Source organism: Vulpes vulpes, chromosome 2, assembly GCF_048418805.1.
Source record: "Vulpes vulpes isolate BD-2025 chromosome 2, VulVul3, whole genome shotgun sequence".
Classification (NCBI taxonomy): domain Eukaryota; kingdom Metazoa; phylum Chordata; class Mammalia; order Carnivora; family Canidae; genus Vulpes; species Vulpes vulpes.
Genome location: NC_132781.1, coordinates 4294828 through 4316191, shown reverse-complemented (window position 1 = coordinate 4316191; position 21364 = coordinate 4294828). Strand labels below are relative to the sequence as shown.

Below are 21364 nucleotides of genomic sequence, written 5' to 3'. Positions count from 1 at the left end.
AAGGGGAGTCGGCTGCTGGTTACTCTTTGCTTTTTCACGCGACGGGTTGACTTTGAGGCTTACCCACGCGGGGCCCACGTAGCTTTAGTTCATCTATTTTGACCGCAGGCGAAGGCAGGCAGAGCTATGTACCCACGGTTGCTGGAGGCCCACGGAAGCTTCCCTCTGTGACAGACGCTGCCGGAAACGTTCTCATGTGCCCCGTGCACACGTGTGTGTCCACAGGCAGATGATGCCCACACTCAGGCCGCCGGAGTGGCCTCCCAGTCTGGTCTCCCACGCTCACCGACTTTCTGGGCCTCCCACAGCCTCTCTGGGCGGCTGCCTCCAGGCCACGGTCCCCGGCCAACCTTTGTCCTGGTTCCCACAGCACTTGCCTCTGTCAGCGTCCTCACCTCCCGCGGCCCGGCCCAGCCAGCCTGCCCCACCGTCCCCGCTGGGATCCCTCAGAGCCTTCTTTTGCCCTGATATCCGGTGTGCTCTGGGGTTGGTGGCCTCATCCCTTCTTCTTCTCCTTCTTCTTTTTTTTTTTTTTTTTTTAAGATTTTATTTATTTATTCATCAGACACAGAGTGAGGCAGAGACACAGGCAGAGGGAGAAGCAGGCTCCCTGCGGGCATCGATTCCAGGACCCCGGGATCACGCCCTGAGCCAAGGCAGATAGATGCTCAACCACTGAGCCCCCCGGGCATCCCATCTCATCCCTTCTGTAGGGTCCTGAATAACATCCCCCGCAGAATTCATGTTCACCCAGAACCTCAGAAAGTGGCCTGACTTGGAAATAGGTCTTGAGTTAGTTAGTTAACTCAAGTTAGTTAAGGATCTTGAGGTGAGATCCTGCTGGAATTAGGGTGGCCCCTGAACCTGATGGCTGGGGTCCTTACAAGAAGGGGACAGATACAGGCGCGCAGGGGAGCAGGCAGAGATGGAGTGAGGTGGCCACGAGCCCGGGGACGCCGGGGCCCGGAGCTGGAGGACACAGGAGGGGTTTTCCCCGCAGCCGCCGGAGGAAGCGTGGCCCTGCCGATACCTTCAGTTTGGACTTCTGCCTCCAGAGCTGGGAAGGGATCGGTTTCTGTTGTTTTAAAGCCTCTCGGTTGGTGGTGGTTTGTCAGGGCAGCCCCAGGAAGCGCCTGCACCGCCCCGCGGGCTGCTGCGGGTGGACGACCCCTACCCACCGAAGGATCTCCCCGAAACGCTGCTGTCTGGGCTGCGTCTCTTCCCTTTCCACTCACGAGCAGGGGCCCCACGGGATCCCCTAGCGGATGCTCCCGCTGCTCCCCGGGTCCCCCCACCTCCATCCTTGCTCCAGGCCCCGTGAACCTCAGCCTCCCGCCAGGACACCCCGTTGTCCGCAGGGCCCAGCTGCCATCGTCACGGCCACGTGGGCTAAAGGGGGAGACTGTGCCTCTGTGACGGGGGTGGTCGAGGAAGACACTGCCGGGGCCTGGCTGCCCCTGGGGCTCGCCCTGGGCCCCCACAGGCACCCCTCGCTGGTGCCGTTGTGCCCACCCACTGACACTTGCTCCTCCGTTGTTTCTCTCATGTCTCGTGTGTCAGCCCGGTTCTCCACCCCGGTCCTCAAGCAAGAAACCTCAGCGTCGTCCTTGACCTCTGTCCCACGCCCGGCACCCTCAGGTCACCGAGATCTTATCAACTCCTCTTCGTCCCCCCACATGACCCTTGGATGGGCGGCCTCGTGGCCTGGGCCTGGTCAGGCCTCAGTGTCCCTCCTCACCCGCACCCCTTCTCCCCACGGAGGCTGCTCTGCTCCCGTCAGCGTGCAGTGGCGTTTACCGAGACCCGCCTGTGTGCCCAGGACTGGGCTGTAGGCTCCATCCACGTGATGATTCCACACAGACCCGTCTTGGGCCTCTTACTTAGAGAACCCTCGGTCCCCTTGTCCCTGCAGGATAAACCGCAGTTCCTGTTCCCCTTCCCGAGCTCTCGCTCCCGCCTCCTCCCTCCTTCCCAGGGCCACAGCTCCAGGATCAGCCCTGCACCTTGTCACCTCCGAAGGCATCGTCTCTCTGGGGTGACTTTGACCCCACCTGTCCCATCTCCGTTAGCAGGTTGGCCTCCCCCCCCCCCCCCCCCAGGGCTGGATGTTCTTCCGACAGCCAGCTGGCAGGCTGTAAATATTGTTGGACTGAGCTTGGTATAGGACAAACTTGGGACCACCGGCCAGAGGACAAGCTTAAAATAGAAGTATCTGCCTTTTTTTTTTTTGCCTTGGCTGAAAAGTAGCTTTTCTCCCTGTTTGTCTTCTGGTGAAGAAACTCATGGAGCATGCGGTGGCCCCAGGGAGCGGGGGGGCAGCACACCCGTTCCGCGGTGGGCACACGTGGCTGCCCTATGAGAGGCGGTAGATGGAGAACGCTGGCGTCATCGCGGAAAGTTCCGCCGGGCAGTGCTGGTCGGGACGGTCCACGGCGCGGTCCTCAAGTCCGCTGTTCACCCAGCGAGCGTTTGTAGGGCGCCTCGTGTGCAGGCAGGATGTTGGGCCCCCATCGAGTGAGAGACACCTGCTCCTGGCAGGGGGGAGTTCCAACCTGGGGGGCCCCGGGGCAGGCTTTCCCTGGCCCGCGTACCCCGTGGGTCCCCTTGCTCCGCACGGTGCCAGCTCGGGCCTGGCTGCGGCCCGGGATGGGTGGCTGAGTGCGGGGGCCGTGCGGGCAGGACCTGGCCCATCTGGGCCTCTTCTCTGGCGCAGGCCGGCCCAGGCGGCACCGGCACCCCCGCCGCAGTCCCCAGGGCAGATGGTAGCCGCGTTGTGTTTATTTAGGAGCAGCCGAAACTTGCTGCACAGTAAGAAGCAGAGAGAAGCTTCGTGAGAGGAGCGCAGGCGGCCCGGCCCAGGATCCGCCGGCCCAGGGTGCGGCCGCCCCGCTGGTGGGTACCGTCGCAGCGGCTGCGGAGGGTCGGCGCCAGGGGTTGGCGCGTGGGGGTCGGGGTGCAGCTCTTTTAACTCCGGGAAGCAGACGTCAGCCGTTGAGTCTGGGGATGAGCAGGAAATGAATGGAAAAGTCATTTTTTTTCTTTTTTAGAGCGAGTTCCCCGTAGCATGGAGCAGATTATGGAGGACTCAGCGCTGGGGGGGGAGGGGGCCCGAGAGGCTGAGCCCAGAGCCTCAGGAAGTCTCCTTTCGGCCGGGCTCCCCTTCGCCCACCTCCTCACGGCCCCTCCTCAGAATGCGCACTGGGGACAAGTCCACGGGTTGGTCCTGCCGACCCCTTCCTGGGGCCCACGCTGCCCACATCCTCGGAAGCATCCTCCTGGCCTGGTGGCAGGAGTTCAGGGCACCCTGGGGACGCCCCTTACTTGGGTGTCCCCTCCCTCCTGGGTGTGGGGGACGGGCAGGTGTGCTTCACGGACGGGGCCGAGCCGCATCTTTAAAGATAAAGCCCTGGGGATCCCTGGGTGGCTCAGCGGTTTGGCGCCTGCCTTTGGCCCAGAGCGTGATCCTGGAGACCCGGGATCGAGTCCCACATCGGGCTCCCTGCATGGAACCTGCTTCTCCCTCTGCCTGTGTCTCTGCCTCTCTCTCTCTCTGTATCTATCATAAATAAGTAATCTTAAAAAAAATAAAGATGAAGCCCTCCTCGAACTCCTCCTCCTTACCTTGTACCGTGCCCCTCGCTGTGATGGTGACATCGGTGGCGGTCAGCAATGTGCAGATGGCAGGTGCAGAGCTGTTGGGGGGTGAAGGACAGAGATACCAGCTTGAGGACTGTCTGGAAGAGGCTGGTGGGCCTCGGTGCCCACCCCGGGGACGTGGGCCGGTGGCTGGGAGCCGGGGCCTGCCGGTTGGTGGGGGGGTCCTGCCTCCCCCAGATGGCAGGTGTCGGTCCAATTTGGGAAGTGCTGGGTTGAAGGAAGCCCCAGCCCCCTCACAGGGACAACTCACCACATTTACTATGCTAATGTGCCGGAGGAATCTAAGGCAGGCATCTAGTTTTATGTAACCGCAGAGCCCTGTCAGTGGAGGATGCAGCCACATGGGGACCCCACTTTGGGGATGCAGGTCCGGCCTGGCCTGGCCAGTCGCCTCCTCCTCCCCCTGAGTGGAGAGTGCTGGTGCCTAGACTGGCCCTGGGTGAGCGGTGGTGAGCGGCGGGGGGTTGGCTGCCCCCTTCTCCCACGGCCTGGCCTCACCCCACCTCTGCGCCTGGGCTCTGAGCTGGCTCATGACTAACCCCGGCCTCACTGGAGCCAATCCGCGCTGCCAGGTTTCTGGTTTCAAATTATCCCCTGCTTGGGCCAGAATGCTTGGATTTTTAGGCATGGCTGGGGGAATGGACGTTGAGCCAAACTATGCCGGGGGAGAACCCAGGGTCAAAGCTGTGCTCGGCAGCTGTACCAGCTACAGCAGGGAAATCACAGCCTGCGCGCTCGGCGCCTGCGGGAGGGCCCACCACCAGCCAGGGCCCGGCCTCCCCAGAATTTCCACCGGCGGGCCTGTCTGCGGGGCCTTCCGGGACCTGCTTGCCCCGGTGGGGATTGGTGTCGGAGAGAGTCCCACGTGGTATCAAAGGGGCTGCTTCTTTTTTTTTTTTTTTTTAAGATTTTATTTATTTATCAGAGACACAGAGACAGAGAGGGAGAGACACAGGCAGAGAGAGAAGCAGGCTTCACGCAGGGAGCCCGACCTGGGACTCGATCCCAGGACCCCAGGATCAGGCCCCGGAGGTGGCGCTAAACTGCTGAGCCACCCGGGCTGCCCCATAGGGGCTGCTTCTTTATGTGTTTTCTGTCGTTTTTAAATTCAATACAATGAACGGATATTATGTTTACAATCAGAAAAACCAGTAAAGAGTACTTTTTCAAAGTCAGGAAAGAGAGTTAATGAGTAAACAACAACAACAAAAATCTCCATGATTCCCATTGTTTTAATGCAAGGATTGTTTAGTGGTTGGTTGAACAGGATGTTTTTAGAAGGGAATGGAATGGGGGCACCTGGGTGGCTCAGCAGTTGAGCCTCTGCCTTTGGCTCAGGTTGTGATCCTGAGGCCTGGGGATCGAGTCCCACATCAGGCTCCCCGCATGGAGCCTGCTTCTCCCTCTGCCTGTGTCTCTGCCTCACTCTCTGTGTCTCTCATGAATAAATAATAAAATATTTAAAACACAAACAAACAGAACGGAATAGAATGACCAGAAGACGTTTTACGGGGACGTTGGCCTTTGGCCCGCGGTGTCTGGGTGGGTCCCCGGGGGGGCTGGAACGGATGGCCAGGGACGTGGTGGCTTGCCACCACACAAGTGCATCCTCTCAAGGTTCTGGAGCTGGAGGTCTGAGATCGAGGTGTGGGCAGGACTGCGCGCGGCTCCTCCAAAGGCTCCCGGAGAGGATCTTTTCCTGGCCTCTTCCTGCTTCTGGGGGACTGTGGGGTCCTCGGTTTGTGGCTGCATCCAGCCTTCAAAGCAGGGGCCTTCAAGTTTGTCTCCGCTCTCCCTTCGCATCCCTTCCCCTGTGTCTGTACCTCGACACTCCCCTCCTAAAGGAGTCAGGAGGATGGAAGGGATGGCATTTAGGGCCCAGCCTGATAATCCCAGCTAATCTCCCCGTCTCAAGATCCTTCATGTAATCCAGTCTGCAAAGACTCTCTAAATAAAAGGTCCCATTTACAGGGATTAGGATGTGATATCTTGTCATTCAGCCTGTCTGGGACCTCCCTTGGCTGAGAAACCGCCCCCCCACCTTCCCTCAGCATACAGGCCACTTCTGGGGCTTCCAGCCCCAGGCTCCGCTTGGGGGTGGGGGTGGGGAGATGGTTGCTACTTGGTGTCCCCCACCCCCAAGGAGACACCCTGGCTACAAGGGAGACCACATTTGGGGTCCTGTCCCAGGCAGGAGGGGATGGGAATTTTGCCGGCACCATCCAGCGGGGGTGGGGGTGGGGAGATGGTTGCTACTTGGTGTCCCCCACCCCCAAGGAGACACCCTGGCTACAAAGGAGACCACATTTGGGGTCCTGTCCCAGGCAGGAGGGGATGGGAATTTTGCCGGCACCATCCAGCAGGTGTGCACGGAGCCCCCCCACCCCCCCCCCCCCCACCCCCCCCCCCGTCGTCCCCCGTAACACATGCTTATGTGGCCATGTGGGACCCTGTGGGACTGGGATGCAAACTCAGGATAAATCAGAGCAAACTGGCCAATGCTGTTTCATGCAAGGAGGGGCAGTGCTCCTCAAACCAGCCCCTGTGGCCAGATGCCCCCTTTTGCAGGAGAACTGGGACATCTGGAGTTCCCAGCAAAATCGCCTGAGCTTCCCTTGACACGTGGGCACCAATGTGCATTTTCTTTTAATGGGGTCTGGCAGACAAAACCTGCTTCCGAGTCTCGGGCCAAGGGCTGCCACTTTTGAGCTCCCGAAGGAAAGAAGCCTGAAGAGCAGAGGGGGTGCTCCCCCCGGCCCCCCAGCTCTGACGGACTCTGGTCAGGTGCTGGTGGGGTCCCGAGGTTGCCCGGGGAGGAGCCCCACGGGGCCCCAGAGGACCCCAGGGAAGTGCAGGAAGCTGCTGAGGCCGCCCCCCCCCCCCACCGCCTGGCCTTGGGGGGGGCCCTCCCAGAGAAGTGCTGAGTGTGGGGAACTGTGCTGAGCAGCCAGGCTCCCTCCCCGGGGACAGCTGGGGACGCACTGACTCATGAGTCAGTGGGACCTTCCAGGAAGTCTCTCTCGCGCCCGCCGCAGGCCCCCTCCCCCCCGTGGGACGGCCAGTGGCCTATGTCACCGCCTCCGACAGGACGGCCACAGGGGCACCTTTGCCGGGCTCCTCGTAGTCATTGTCGTCGGGGCAGGTGCTCCGGAGCCCTCCCTGGCCGCCTGCCTCCCTGGGGCCAAGTCCAGGGTCAGGGTGGGGTGCGCACCCCCGCCCCCCCAGCGCAGGGAAGGCGAGGCGGGCACGCAGGAGGAAACTAGGCTTTTCTAAGGCTTCCACCAGAGGAAACGTAGCATCTCGGGACGGGGGGAAAATGAAAGACTTTGGAAGTCGCCAGGAATTTGACTGTGAGCTGGTTTCCAAGAGGCTAAGTTAAGCTTCTCCAAGTGGATATTAAAAAGGAGCAGCAGGCCTGGCGGCGGGGCTGGAGGGGGTGGAGAGAAGCCTCCGGAAGCCGCACGCCGCACCTCTGGAGCCCCGCGCACAAAGCCCAGACGGCGGTCCGGCCGGGCCGGGGCCGCGGGAGGAGCTGCTGCGGGAGGCTCGCGGCCCACGTCCCACGTCCGGCCCCCGCCCCGCCTCCGCGCCTCTCGGCTCTGCCTCGGGTCCCTTCTCCCTCCGGGTTCCAAGAGACAATGCTACTTCAGTTTGGGGCACAAACATATGATCAGCACATGGAAATGTGGTAATTTGGATGCATTCGTGATTGCAACAGATTGAAGAAATTAGACCAGACAAAGAGTGTTTTTGGAGGAGGAGGAGGAGGAGGAGGAGGAGGCAGAAAGAGGGAGGGCGTCGGGGGTGAGAAGGGGAGGACGCCTCTGGAAAGGGGGACGCCGGGACCGCCTGCTGCTAAATATATCCGTAGTAATGGAGAGAGACCGGATCACAGGTAGGCCACTCGCTGCCCCCTCCCCTAACCCAGAGTCCCGGCCCCGCTTCGGGAAGTCAGCGCCCGGGGTCACTCTGATTCATTCCTGTGCACATATTTCTTTCCCTCGCGACTGTGCTGAGGTCGTGGGACGCCGCGTTCCCAGAGCTGAGCTTCACCAAGTCTGGCTTTTATTGAAACCCTGCTCTCCCTCCGGGGCTCCTCTCTCTCCTTCCCCAGCCGGCCACTTCTGCATCTGTAGGCTGCGACCGTTGGCGCCCGGGCTCTGGGAAGGGGTGGGGTGGGGGGGACCCGCGGCTGGCGCCCTCGTCTGGGGTGGCGGCATTTGGGCCGCTACTTGGTTTGTTTGTCCACCGTGTGGTTAGTGTTTCTGCTGCCAGCCAAAGTCCAGTCTTCAAGGCCGCCTCGGTCTCCTCCCTGAAATAGCATTTTGGTGCCTTCCCAGGAGTTGATTGCAGGGGTGGAGCTCTCCCGGTGCTCAGAGGAGACGTGCAAACGTGTGCGCGCGCGCGTGTGTTGTGTGTGTGTGCGTGTGCCCATGCATGGCATTCAGAGCTTGGCCCGTTGGGGACATTAACCAAGGCGAATGCCCTTGGGGCCAGCGGTGTCACTGGGGTCCTTGCTCACCTGGGAACCCGACAGTGCGGAGGGGGAGTGACGATCTTCTAGGGTCACCAAGGGACCCCATGGGCCGGAAAGATGAGCAGACGTGGACTCCGCTCAGAACCTGGAGCAGAATCGCATTTTAAAACGTCTCAGTGTCTCAGTGTCACGTTAGGCCACGGAGTGAGGGCAGATGGTCTGTCCTTGGGCCCTCGGGGTCTGAACCAGGGATCCCTGCTCCCCCTGGGGGTCCAGCCCTTCGTAGACGGGCCGCTGTCACCGGCAGCCCCCACGGAGCGGGCACAGAGCCATCAGGGTGGCGCGAGAGCCAACCCCAAGGAGGCAGCTCTGCCTTGAGTCATCTGGGTCAGAGGCCCTCTGTCCCTCCGCTGGCCATGGCCGCGTCGTGTCTGACATCTCAAGTGGCCGCGTCGCGTCTGACATCTCAAGTCCCCGTCGTCATAGTGCCTCCTGCTCACGGTGTGCCCCCAGGGGGACCGGTACGCCGGGCAGGTCTGGGGCACCCCAGGGCTTCGGCTGCTCTGGGCTGACCCCTGGGCCCTGGTGGGGCTCACAATGTCACCCCACAAGGGCCACAGCCCCGCGTGTGTTGCCTCCACTGTGCGTGTCGGGGGCTCCCCAGGAACGGGTGGTCCGTCCCAGAGCTCCTCCTTGTCTGCTGTTGCAGGGGGCGATCAGATCGTGATGTGCTATCAGGGCCGATGGGGCAGCCACTGGGAGGAGAGCCGCTGGCCGGCCGTGCGCACACGTGTGTGTGCTGAGTGTGCGTGTGCGCACGCGTGCGCTGCTGGACGGCCACGGGAGGAGGGGCAGCCGTGGAGACCGGTGGCGGCTCAGGGACCGGGCCGACAGGGGCTGTGGGGCCGGGGCAGGGACAGGGCCTGACAGGCCACTTCACCAGCCTGGCTTGCAGGGCCCCGCGGGGCCGTGGGTCCAGCCTTCGTTTTACAGATGACCGCGCCACGGCCGGGTGGGTGACCCCAGGGGAGGAGAGAGCCGGGGAGGAGACCCTTGGGAAGTGACAGCCCCTTCGGAACCTTCTGGGCCAGCCAGGCCCCAGGAGCTTTCCGTGAACTGAACTAAACTGCCTTTGGAGACGGTCAGCTGGGCACCTTTCCGGCCACGCCAGGCGCCCCCGCCCTGGGCTGGGACTGCCCGCGAGGGACAGAAAGGGGACCTTCTCTCAGGATGTGCCTGAGATGAAATTCCCATAAGGATGCGTTGTCACTAAAAATTACTTATTTCTTTCAAAGCTCAGTTAGAAAGTGGTTACAGATGGGAAGGGCAGTGGGAATCCTCGGGCCCTTTCCCGACACACTCCCCAGCCCTGCTCAGATCTTGACCTTGGTCCTTAATTATAGCTGCGCTCCTAATCAGCACCCCCGCTCCCCAGGGAAGCGAGTTCCGTCCGCGCACCCCGTGGCCCCGGGCCTCGGTGTCCTAGCCTGTAGCGTGAAGGGGTTGGACCGGCGTGGCCCAAGCCGGTGGGCTTCTGAGCCTGTCCTGGAGGGGAGGTGTCCCCGGAGGCTCCTTCCTTCTTGCAGGCACGTCCCCTTGTGTCGCCCTAAGGCGGCTGTGACCGCTGCCTCGGGCCCCGCCCGTGCTGGCGCAGAGCTGGGGCTGGGGGCCAGGGTGCCCCGCCCGACCTGCCAGACGGGGCTGCCGCTGCCCATGCCCCTGCTGGGCTGGCGTCTGCGGTGTGTCTGTCCGGTCCTGTCCCGGAGCAGTTGCTGGGGAGGGGACGGGGGCTTGGGGCAGGTGCAGGCAGCCACAGGACCCTTCCGTCTGCTCGCTCCTTCTCTTGGCAGCACTGGGCTCCTGCCCCGTCCGTGGGTCCGGGGCCTGGGGTCCCCTTCGGCCGTGGGGTGGCCCCGGCCCTCTCAGAGGCACCCCCCTGCCCCCATGGCCCGGGGAAGATGCCGGAGGGCTTGTCAGCAGGGCAGGGATGAGTCATGGAGCAGGGACTGGCCGCGGAGACACAGAAGGCCGCGCCTTCCAGCCAAGGGTCGGGTTTTTTCCCTTGTTCTGGACTGGCTTTGTGGCTTTTACAAATTAAGCAGTTTTATCTTGTTCCAAGTGCTTGTATTTCAGCAGGGAGAGAATCTCCAAGAAGGGAACTTTCGACTGGGGAGCTGTTACTTAGCTCAGCTGGGCCTCGGGGGAGGGGGGTGGGGGTGGGAACGGGCCTCTCTCGGGTGACTTGCAGGCAGGGAATGTGGCAGCTCTCTGCTGCGCGGGGACGTTGCTGTGGGGTCCTAGGAGGGCCGCTGCCCCTGGCTGGCCGGCGTCTGCCCGACCCAGTGAGGCACGGAGCGCTCGTCTGCTCTTCTCGGGGCATCCACGGTCGTGGGGGGGGGCAGGGAGCTGGACACCTCTCACCTGTCCCTGCTTGTCTCTGAGTCCCCCGGGCACGTCTCACCCCGGTCCTGGACGGGCAGGTCACAAGCTGCCTGGACCTGCCTTGTCCTCTCTCACTTTATTTCCCTCGTCGCCAAGACAAGGGGAGTGGCCAGGAGCCTTCCTGGCTTAGTTTCTTAGGGCTCTGACCTGGTCCCTGGAGTAGTTTCTTAGGGCTGCTGAGACCAAAGGCCACGGACTGGGCGGCTTAGCAACAGTGCTTGACTCTTAAAGTTCTGGAGGCTGGAAGTACAAATTCCAGGTGTCGGCAGGGCTGGTTCCTGGAGGCCTGAGGGGGGCGTTGTTGCCCTGTACCTCTCTCTCGGCTTCTGGGGGCTGCCCGCCATCCCCGGTGATCCACGGCCTGTAGGAGCATCACCCAGTCTCCGCCTGCCGTCATGGAACCTTCTGTGTCCCCAATCTCTGCTGCTTCTCTCTTATGTGGACACTCATCACTGGACTTGGGGCCCCCTGGAGAATCCAGGATGACTGCCTCTCAAGACCCTTAACTTAATCATGCCTGCAAGACCCTATTTCCAAATAGGACCATGATCAAGGGTTCTAGGTGAGCAGGTGTTTTTTGGGGGGTTGGGGTGGGGGAGCACCATTCAAATACTCCCCCCTCCCCAGTTCAGGCCCGATGTGTCCTACATGCACAGAATGATTCCATGCCCCAGGTTCCTCCTTGTCCTACTCTGGACCTTGGGGTGTGGGGGCCACTAGCCTTTTTCCCTGGTGCCTGGTGGCATGTGGGGAGCTCAGCCTCGTGCGGAATCCAAGAGCCGGCCGGGAGACTGCCCTGCTTCCCTTCCACGCGGCTTCCTCCCTGGAGCTCCCCTGTCCCACGTGCAGCTGTCCCGGGCCGTTTGCCACAGCCAAGCCGTGCTGCAGGGGCCTGGGATCCCCGAGATCCTGAACTCTTTTTAAAAACTGTGGTAAAATAGGCACACCATAAAAAATTGCCGTTTTAACAATTTTGGGGTATACGGTTTAGTGGCATGAATGACTACACTCATGGGGGTGCCTGGGGGACTCAGTCAGTTAAGCAGCTGCCTTCGTCTCAGGTCATGATCCTGCGGTCCTGGGATCGAGTCCCACATCGGGCTCCCTGCTCAGTGGGGCGTCTGCTTCTCCTTCTGCTTGTGCTCTCTCCCTCTCTCTCTCAAATACATAAGTAAAATATTAAAAAAAAAACAACAACACTCACATAGTTGTGCCACCAGCCGTGTATCTGCAGAACTTCTTTACCTTCCAGAGTGAAACTCTGTCCCCATGAAACATCAACTTTCCGTTCTCCCTCTCCTCTGCCCTTGGCCGCCGGCATCCTACTTTCCGTGTCTCTGGGGTTAGACTGTTCCAGGTACCTCACAGAAGTGCAGCCCTGCACTATTTGTCCTTCCTGGCTTATTGGTTCATCCGTGTCATAGCAGGTGTCAGGGTTTCTTTTCTTTTCTTTTTTTTTTTTTCAAAGATTTTATATATTTATTCATAAGAGACCCAGAGAGAGAGGCAGAGACACACAGGCAGAGGGAGAAGCAGGCTCCTTGCAGGGAGCCCACTGAGGGACTCGATCCCAGGACCCCGGGATCACGCCCTGAGCCAAAGGTAGATGCTCAGCTGCTGAGCCACCCAGGGGCCCCAGGTGTCAGAGTTTCCTTCCTACTTTGAGGCAGAAGGAGAGTCCATCATCTGGAGAGACCACATTGTGTTTCTTCTTTTGTCTCTGGAGAGACATTTGGGTGGTTCTTCTGCCTTTTGGCTTTTGTGACAACTCCTGCTATGAACACGGGTGTGCGGGTATCTGCCCGAGACCCTGCTCCCAGACGTGCCGGCTACATGCCCAGAAGCGGCGTTACTGGATCAGGTGCAGTTTTTAGTTTTGGTGGGAAGCTCCGTGCCGCCTGCCCAGTGGCTGCAGCGTTTCCCATTCCCGCCAGCAGGGCACGAGGGTTCCGGTCACCCGCACCCTCACCGACACTTGCTGTTTTATTTGCTTATTTCGTTTTCATGGACACCAGCCATCCCAGCGAGGGCGAAGTGGGGTCACGTTGTGGTTTTGCCGCGCACTTCTCTAAACGGCTAGAGATGGTGAACGCCTTTTCCTGGGCTTGTTGGCATCTGTGTGTCTTTGGGGGAAACGTTTCTTCAACCCCTCTGCCAAGTTTTTGTTTTATTTTTATTTTTTATTTTTTTTCTCTGCCAAGTTTTTAATTGGGTCGTTTGTGTTTCGTCGTCGGTGGTAGGAGTTCTTTACATACCCCGCATGTCAGTCCCTTATCTGATCCGTGATTGGCAAGCTGCTTCTCCCACTTTACTATTTTTTCTTTTGTTGCTCTGCTTTTGGTGTCATTCCCCTTGTCACAGAGCTTTGCCCCTGAGATTTTTTTCTTAAGTGTCGTAGAGTTTTGACTCTGGCATTTAGGCCTTGGATCCATTTTGAGTTAATTTCTGTATATGGTGTGAGGTAGGGATCCCGATTCAGTCTTCTGCTCTCACGCCCAGGCTGGCTCCTCTGGGTGGCAGGGAGTGGGGAAACCCTGGGCTGGCCCAGGCCTTGAATCCCTCAGCTCTGGCCTGGAACATAGCTGGACATGTGCTGTGCCCGGGGAAGCCCAGACCGGGCCCTTCTGGGCTGACAGTGGAGGCCGGCCTGGGATGTCACCTTGGCTGTCTGTGTGTCAGAGTGTGGGGCTCCGCATCCAGTGGTCTGTCCTCGTGCTCTTCTTTTTCTTTTTTAATTTTTATTTATTCATGAGAGACACATGGAGAGAGAGGCAGAGACAGGCAGAGGGAGAAGCAGGCTCCCCCCAGGAACCCCGACGCGGGACTCGATCCCAGGACCCCAAGGTCATGCCCTGAGCTGAAGGCAGATGCTCAACCACTAAGCCACCCAGGTGCCTGTCCCTGTGCTCTTCCCAGGAAGCCTCCTCCACCCATACTCTCCTGCTCGGCTTCTGCCCCCTGCTCAGAGTTGGTCATCCCTCTCGTCTTCCCTTCCATTCCGATGGAAACTTCTGTGCGGATTCCGCTGACAGGGTCGGTTGTGGACTGAGAACCCCTTTTGAGCTGGGCATGTGACCGGGCAAAGGGCAGTGTAGGGCCTGAAAGAGCAACTGGGGAGATTTTGTCCCAGCAAGTGGCCTGCACTGGGATGGCCGTCTCGGCCACAGCCTGAAGTCCGGGCAGATAGTGCGGATTTCAGCTCCTGGTGAACACTTCTGCCTTTAGACCTTTAGGTCCTCCTTCCTTTTCTTCTTTTTTCTTTTTTTTTTTTTTTCAAACAAATGAGGAAACTCTGACGAGCAAAGCTGAGTAAACAAAGCAACACGCCCCTGGGAAATGAATGAAGCGGCACCAGCTCTAAAATTTTGCTATAAAAACGGCCTGCTGGGGATCCCTGGGTGGCTCAGCGGTTTGGCGCCTGCCTTTGGCCCAGGGCGTGATCCTGGAGTCCCGGGATCGAGTCCCGTGTTGGGCTCCCGGCATGGAGCCTGCTTCTCCCTCTGCCTGTGTCTCTGCCTCTCTCTCTCTATGTCTATCATAAATAAATAAATAAATAAATAAATAAATAAATAAATAAATAATCTTAAAAAAAAAACAGCCTGCTTTGCGGCTGGGTGGATCTGCAGGAGCCCGTGGGTGTGTCGGGGCCGCAGGGCTCGGTGGGGGCAGGACCCCGCACGCCCCGTGCTCCTCTCCTGCCTTCCCACTGCCTCCCACCAGACCCGCAGCAGTCTGTTCTGCTTTGAGTTCACCTCCTGCCAGGCCATAGCGGGGCTGCCGGTGGCGGGACTATCCCACTCAGGTTGGTCCCGTGCGCAATTCGAGTATTTTTTGAGGTCCCGCAAGGTGCAGGCGCTCACCTCGGTTCTTGGCCTGGAGGAGCAAGGAGGATGCAGCCCTTGCTCCCTCGGGACTCTGTCTGAACTAGACGTCAAGCAGCTAGCCGATAAGCACGTGGGTAGATGATTCTAGACGCAGCCTAGAACAGGTGATGTGATCATTGCCATGTGCGCATGTCCGTGGGTGTGTGTTAGGGAATTAGTGGATGCCCTTCCCGAGGAGGCGACACTGAGCTGCAACCTGCATGACCAGAAGGACCCGACCCGACCAGGCCAATGTCCAAAGGAAGAGCTTCCAGGCAAAGAAAACAATATGCAAAGGTCCTGAGGTCACATCATCAAGGCAACGGGTGGGGGTGGGACTAGGGCTGGGTCTGGTCCACTGGGGAGGCCTGCTGGGTGCCCCGTGGAGGGGGCCTCAGGCCTGGGGTGCCCAGTGGCTGCTGAGTCACTGTGGGAGGCCCGGAGGGGAAGCAGGGAGGCCTGGAGGGGAGGAGGATGCCATAGTCACTTTTTTGCAGCGGGAGAGGGAGGGCCTCTGGTTGTGGGTGGACCCGGGGGGTCGGCAAGGCTGCAGGTGCGCTGCCCTGGCGTCCAGCCCTGCCCTGGCGGCTGCTAACTTTAGGGAGGCCTGTCCCATCTGAACTGGGAGGATGCCAGCTGGGCGTCTGCTTTGCCAACCAGCAGGGAGGGGAGGCTGAGGCCGCCTGAGGCCTGGGAAGGGGACCCCGAGCGGGGAGCCTCCGGAGCAAATGCGGTGTGGGGGACGCAGCTCACGCCTTCATGTCCCACAAGGTCCTGAGTCTCCGGCAGAGTCGCTTTGAACGCTGATGTGACCCCACGTGCCCATCAAGGGATTGACACCCCCTCCTGCTGGTGTGGACTGAGCTCCTGTGCGTCCAGTCACCTCGCAAGGGCTGGCAAGGGGCATGAAGATTCAAGGGCCTCTTTCGTAGGATGGCGGATGGCAGGTGCCTTTGTGCCCCCGGCCCACGCAGGGGACGTTTTGGGCCCGGCCTTGCTTGCTACTGATTGTGCTCCCTGAGCACCTATGGGACACCTGGTGGGGGCGCACAGGCGTGATCGTGGGGTGCAGAAGGCTCACCCAGGCCGGAGACCTCACAATCCCGTGGCCTCGCTTCAGGCCCGCGCCCCTCTCTGGCCCCCCGACCATGCGCCCAGCCAGCCCACCAGGGTCCCGGTGCCCTGGCCAGGTGGCGTTTCCTTTCAAGGATGCAGGGCTCTCGGCCATGGTGCTGTGTGAGACAACAGAGGATGCTGTTACCTGGTAACAAGCAAAGATGTGGGGGCTGGAGGGGGCGGTGGGCTGGGGGCTTGGGCCGCTCCTCTGTGCTGTGTGTTTAAGGGTGGCGGGGTGGGGGGGTACTCCAGGAACGCCCTGCGGCCCCCCTCCCGCCCCCGCCCCCGCCCCAGCTTGCAGCTCTCTGGGGAGGAGGGGACACAGAGGGGCCTGGGTTCTGGAGACCTGCCTGGTGGGTGCATGGGTGCCCTCATGGCTCAGTGAGGGGCGGGGTGGGGCCTGGGGAGGGAGGGGGCCGCACAGCAGGAGGGGGGAGAGGGACTGGGCTGCAGGAAGCTTTTCGCCCAGAAGGTGGCAGCACAGGCCGCCGAGAGCCGGGCCCTGCCGGGTTCCATCCTCCCGGTATCTTGGGGAAGAGGCTGCGGGGGTGTTACTTCCCCTTCCCCTTGCGGCTCCTGCAGGCCCGGCCACCCGGTGGCGGGTGGCGGTGGCAGAGTGGGAGTCACCTCGAGGCCCTGGAGGCCCCAGCGCGGGAGCGAGGACTCCCTCCTACGCTGGCTGTGGCCTCCGAGCTTTGGGGGCTTCAGCGGAGCCTGCTACATCCTTCTTCTTCCCTATTTTTGGTGGATGTGTCTCTGTCTCTTAAACTTTCCCAGCTTGTTACTGTGAAAAATCTCCAAGACACAGCAAAGAGGAGAGAATTCTAGTGCTAACCCCCCCATACGTCCATCACCCCCATGTGACGCACCTTTCGCTCTCCTGGCTGCAACTCACGTCCGTCCCTCCATCTGCCCACAGCCTGTGTGATTTGGGGGACCCCTTTTCAGAATAAGCTGCTGCTATCTGTGTGGATTATCCTGCAAACACTTCAGCTTGCATCTCATTAGCTAGAGTCCAGTATTTGTTTTCTTCTTTTTCTTTGAGGTAAAACGTGTACGTGCCACGAAACTCCCCAGATCTTGAGCATTGTCCCTCTGAGTCTGGACACAGACTTACACTGTGCCTCCCAACCCCTATCGGGGTACAGAGCATCATCCCCATCCCTGCTCCTTGCCAGGCGGTTCCTGCCTCGACCTTCCTAGGGGCAGCCAAAACTCGGGTTTTTCCCTCTATAGATTAATTTTGCCAGTTTGCGTGGGGTTTTTTTTTTTTTTAGATGTATCTGTGTTTCCGCCAGCACCAGTAGTTTGTCCCATGATTGCTGAGTGGTCTTCATTTCATGTTTCCAGTGGAGACTCTTATGAATAAGATGCTGCTGTGAGTATTCTTTTCTTTAAAGATTTTTTAAAAAAAGATTTTATTTATTCACGAGAGACACACAGAGAGAGAGGCAGAGACACAGCAGAGGGAGAAGCAGGCTCCCTGTGGGGAGCCCGATGCAGGACTCGATCCCAGGACCCCAGGATCACACCCTGAGCCAAAGGCAGATGCTCAAGCACAGGTGCCCCAAAGGATATATATATTTTTTAATTTTAAGTAATCTCCATACCCAACGTGGGGCTCGAACGCACGACCCTGAGATCAAGAGTCGCACGCTCCGCCAACTGAGCCAGCCGGGCATCCCTGCTATGAGCATTCTTTTTTTTTTTTTTTTTTTTTTTAAGATTTATTTATTTACTTATGAGAGAGAGAGAGAGAGAGAGAGAGAGAGAGTTGCAGAGACACAGGAGGAGAGAGAAGCAGGCTCCATGCCAGGAGCCCAGTGTGGGACTCGATCGCGGGACTCCAGGATTGCGCCCTGGGCCAAAGGCAGGCGCTAAACCGCTGCGCCACCCAGGGATCCCCTGCTATGAGCATTCGTATACGGTGGTGCATGTATGGACATACGCTGCCATCTGTCTTGTGTAAATACCAAGTAGAATTTTTGGACCAGAGGGTAGGTGGGTATGGGTTTACTTTGACAAGAAACGGCCAGATCTTTTCCTAAAGTGGCCATGCCATCTTACCCGTACCATGTCCTCGCCGGCGTTTGGTGCTGTCTCTATGATTCCCTCCTTCTGGTGGGTGTGTAGCGGCATCTCATCTCGGGCTTCCATTTGCATTTTCCTGATGACTAATGCTGGCGAGCACATTTTCATTTGCTTACTGGGGACTCGTCTACTTTTCCTTTGTGAAGGGTCTTTTCAGATCCGTTGCCCATTTTCAAAGTAGGCTGCTTGACTTTTATTCTTTCTGGATGCTGGTGTTTTGTCAGATGCGTATATTGGAAATATTCTTTTCCGGCCCTGTGGCCCACATATTCATTTCTTAGTGTGGTTATCTTTGGATGAGCAAAAGTTTGTCATTTTAATTTTGATGAAATCTGATTTAACAGACTGCTTTTCCTTTGTGGTCACCGCTTTCTGCGAGCTTTATAAGAACCTTTGCCTGCTCCCACGTGGCACAGAGTGTCTCAGTGGTTTTTTTCTAGAAGCTTTATGATTATAGCTTTTATGTTAGGTTTTACAAATCATCTTTTGTGTAATGAGGTAGGGGGTTAAGGTTCAGTATGTTGGGTTTTGCTTGCTGCTTTGTTTTTTCAGTATGGACACCCAGTCGTTCTAGCACCATTTGTTGAAAAGACATCGCAGAACCTTGGCACCTTTGTTGGAAATCCATTGAATTTGTATATGTGGTTCTATTTCTGGAATCTATCACATTGTACTGATATTTTGTCTATTCTCTGGCCAGTACCACACTGTTTTGATTAATGTGGCTTCATAATAAGCTTTGACATAAGCTCTCCCAATATATCTAAAACATTGCTTTACGTGTTCTTTTTATTTATTTATTTTTTAAGATTTTATTTTATTTTTTAATATATTTTTTATTTTTGTATATTTTTTTATTGGAGTTCGATTTGCCAACATATAGTATATAAGATTTTATTTTTGAGTGATCTCTACACCCAATGTGAGGCTTGAACTCACAACCCAAAGATCAAGAGTCCCGTGCTCTACTGACTGAGTCCACAAGATGCCCCTAGACACTCTTGGCCTTTTAAATTTCCTTATAAATTTTAGAAGTAGAGAGTCAACCATTTTATTTTTTGGTGCTGTTGTAATTTGAGTATATATTTTAAAAATTTCATTTCCAGTTGTTTGTTGCTGGTATATAAAATGCAATTGTTTTTTTTTAATGCAATTGGTTTTTATATATAAGCCTTATATCCTGTGAACTTGTCAGAGTCATTTTTTTATCCTAGTACTTGTTTTATTTATTTATTTCTGATCTTGATTCTTTTAATTATTTTTTCTTGCCATATTACATGAGCTGGAACTGCCAGTACAATATTGAATAGAAGTCAGTAGACATCCTTGTCTTGTGCTGGAACGTAGGATGTTAAGTATAGATTTTCTAAATATGCTCTTCGTCAGATTGAGGAGATTCCTTTCTCTCGCCCTAATCTGCTGGAGTTTTTAACATGAATGGATATTGACTTTGACAAATACTTTTTCTGTATCTATTGAAATAATCATTATTTTCTCCTTTGTTCTACTAATAGGGTGAGTTATAATGATTGATTTTTGAGTATTAAACCAAGCTTGGATTCCTGGAATAACTCCCATATGGTGATGATATGTAATCCTTTTTATATATTGCCAGATTTGATTCGCCTAGTTTTTTTGTAATGGATTTTTTATGTAGATCCATGAGGGATATTATCGGTGTGGTATTTCTTGGTTAGTTTGTTTTGGTAAGGCCTTTGCAAGTGGTCTTTTGGCCTCATTAAATGAGCTCAGAAGTGTTCCTTCCTCTCCATTTTTTTTTAAAGATTGATTGATTGATTGATTGATTTATGATAGACATAGAGAGAGAGAGAGAGAGAGAGAGAGGCAGAGACACAGGAGGAGGGAGAAGCAGGCTCCATGCTGGAAGCCGGACGTGGGACTCGATCCCGGGACTCCAGGATCTCACCCTGGGCCAAAGGCAGGTGCTAAACCACTGAGCCACCCAGAGATCCCCTCCTCTCCATTTTTTGTAAAAGTTTGCATAAAATTGGTGTTCTTTCTTTCTTAAGTGTTTGGTAGAAGTCAATAAGGATGCCATCTGTCTCTAGAGTTTTCTTTCCGGAAAGCTGTTTTTTAAATAAGTTCTTGTATCAAATATGTTAAATGAGTTTAGTATTTAATTGAATCCATTAAATGTATTTGATACATCTAGAGAGTTAGTCAAGGTTTTTACTTCCTCTTGTGTCAACTTGCATAAGTTGTATTTTGAAGAAATCTGTCCATTTCATGCAAGTTGTTGAATTTATTCATGTAAAGTTGTTCATAGGGGCGCCTGGGTGGCTCAGTCAGTTGAGTGCCTTCAGCTTCGGGTCATGATCCTGGGGTCCTGGGATTGAGCCCCACGTTGCATCTTCAGGCTCCCTGCTCAGCAGGGGGCCTGCCTCTCCCTCTCCCTCTCCCTCTGCTGCTCCCCCTGCTTGTGCTCTCTTGCTCTCTCTCTGTCAAATACAATCTTTTTTAAAAAAATGGTTGTTCATAATTTTCCTTTATTATCATTTTAACATCTATAGAAGCTTAGGGATAACCCTTCATTCCTAACACCGGTGATTTATGTTCTCCATCTCTCTTTTCTTTCTCTTTCTCATCACTCTAGCTATGAGTTTATTGATCTGTAGATCTTTTTAAAGAACGAACTCTTGGCTTTATTTATTTATTTTTTTTGTTTCCTTTATTTCTATCCTTATCTTCATGACTTCCTTCCTTCTGCTTACTTTGATGTATCAGTCAGGTCCTAGGCAGGAAACAGAAACCACACCACACAGTAGTTTGAAGAGCAAACTGTAATACAAATAATCATTAACAGGTAAAAGCTAGTTTGCTATGAAAAGGGTAAAACAAGACTGTGAGGAACATAGGGCACTGAGTAAAGAAGCAGCTACCTCAGAAGGAAACACAGGGGAAGCTTTGTCACTTTAGATTTGGCAACAGTTTCTTGGCCAGGACATTAAAAGCACAGGCAACAAGAGAAAAAAATAAAACAACAACCAGATAAATTACATTTCATCAAAATTTAAAACTTTTGTGCCTCAGAGGCACCCTGAACAGAGGGCAAAGGCAGTCCACAGAATGGGGGGGGGGGGTGGAGGAAATATTTGCAAACCATATATCCATAAGGGATTAATATTTAGAATATATAAAGAACTCCTACAACCCAACAACAACAACAACAAAAAAAACATTAAAAAACTGGCAAAGGAACTCAAATAGCCCTTTCTCCAAAGAGGACACACAGGTCCCAACAAGTCCAGGAAAAGATGCTCGGTGTCCCCGATCATTAGAGCAACACAAATCAAAACGGCAATGAGATAGCACTTTATACTCGCGAGGATGGCTATTATCCAAAAAACAGAGGATACCACGTGGGGGTCAGGATGTGGAGAAATTGGAGCCCTCGTGCTCTGTTGTTGTTGGTGGTGCAGCCACTGTGGGAAGCAGTATGGAAGGTCCTCAAAAACTTAAACCTAGGATCCTCACGCGATCCAGCAGGTCCCCTTCTAGTTGTATTCCCCGAAGACCTGAAAGCAGGGGCTCTCGCAGGTGTGGGTGCACGTTCACAGGAGGCCGTGGCCGGCGGGGCTGGCGTGAGGGGAATGGGAAGTTAGTGTCTGAGGGGCACAGAGTTTCAGTTTGATAAGATGAAGATTCTAGAGATGGGTGATGTTGATAGTTGCACAACCACGTGGCTGTCCGTGATGCC

General features: G+C 56.2%; 2 protein-coding genes across 3 annotated transcripts in view; one reads left to right on the top strand and one right to left on the bottom strand.

Moving 5' to 3' along the window:
* SEPTIN9 (septin 9) overlaps nucleotides 1–21364 on the top strand; it is a 144791-nt gene that overhangs the window by 17729 nt on the left and 105698 nt on the right. Inside the window, exon 1 of one of the 2 annotated variants that reach the window (XM_025999847.2) lies at nucleotides 6728–7552. The exons of the other annotated variant lie outside the window; for it this stretch is intronic. Coding sequence (XP_025855632.1) covers nucleotides 7531–7552 — 22 coding nt within the window. The 5' untranslated portion in view covers nucleotides 6728–7530. Of the gene's footprint in view, nucleotides 1–6727; nucleotides 7553–21364 lie in introns of those variants that run through there. 2 annotated transcript variants of the gene reach the window in all.
* On the bottom strand, nucleotides 522–4018 carry LOC112920665 (uncharacterized). Its single transcript, XM_025999479.2, has 2 exons — nucleotides 3622–4018; nucleotides 522–2997 (listed from the first exon to the last, which is right to left on the bottom strand). Exons 1-2 carry the CDS (start codon nucleotides 3998–4000, stop codon nucleotides 2354–2356), a joined length of 1023 nt encoding a protein of 340 aa, XP_025855264.2. The 5' UTR covers nucleotides 4001–4018; the 3' UTR covers nucleotides 522–2353.

Excerpts from the sequence above, each read along its gene's own strand:
- LOC112920665 (XM_025999479.2), bottom strand. The coding sequence starts at position 4,000 with ATGTGGCTGCATCCTCCACTGACAGGGCTCTGCGGTTACATAAAACTA. Across the intron at positions 2,998-3,621 it reads AGCGAGGGGCACGGTACAAG|ACTCAACGGCTGACGTCTGC; the intron begins GTAAGGAGGAGG and ends GCTCATCCCCAG.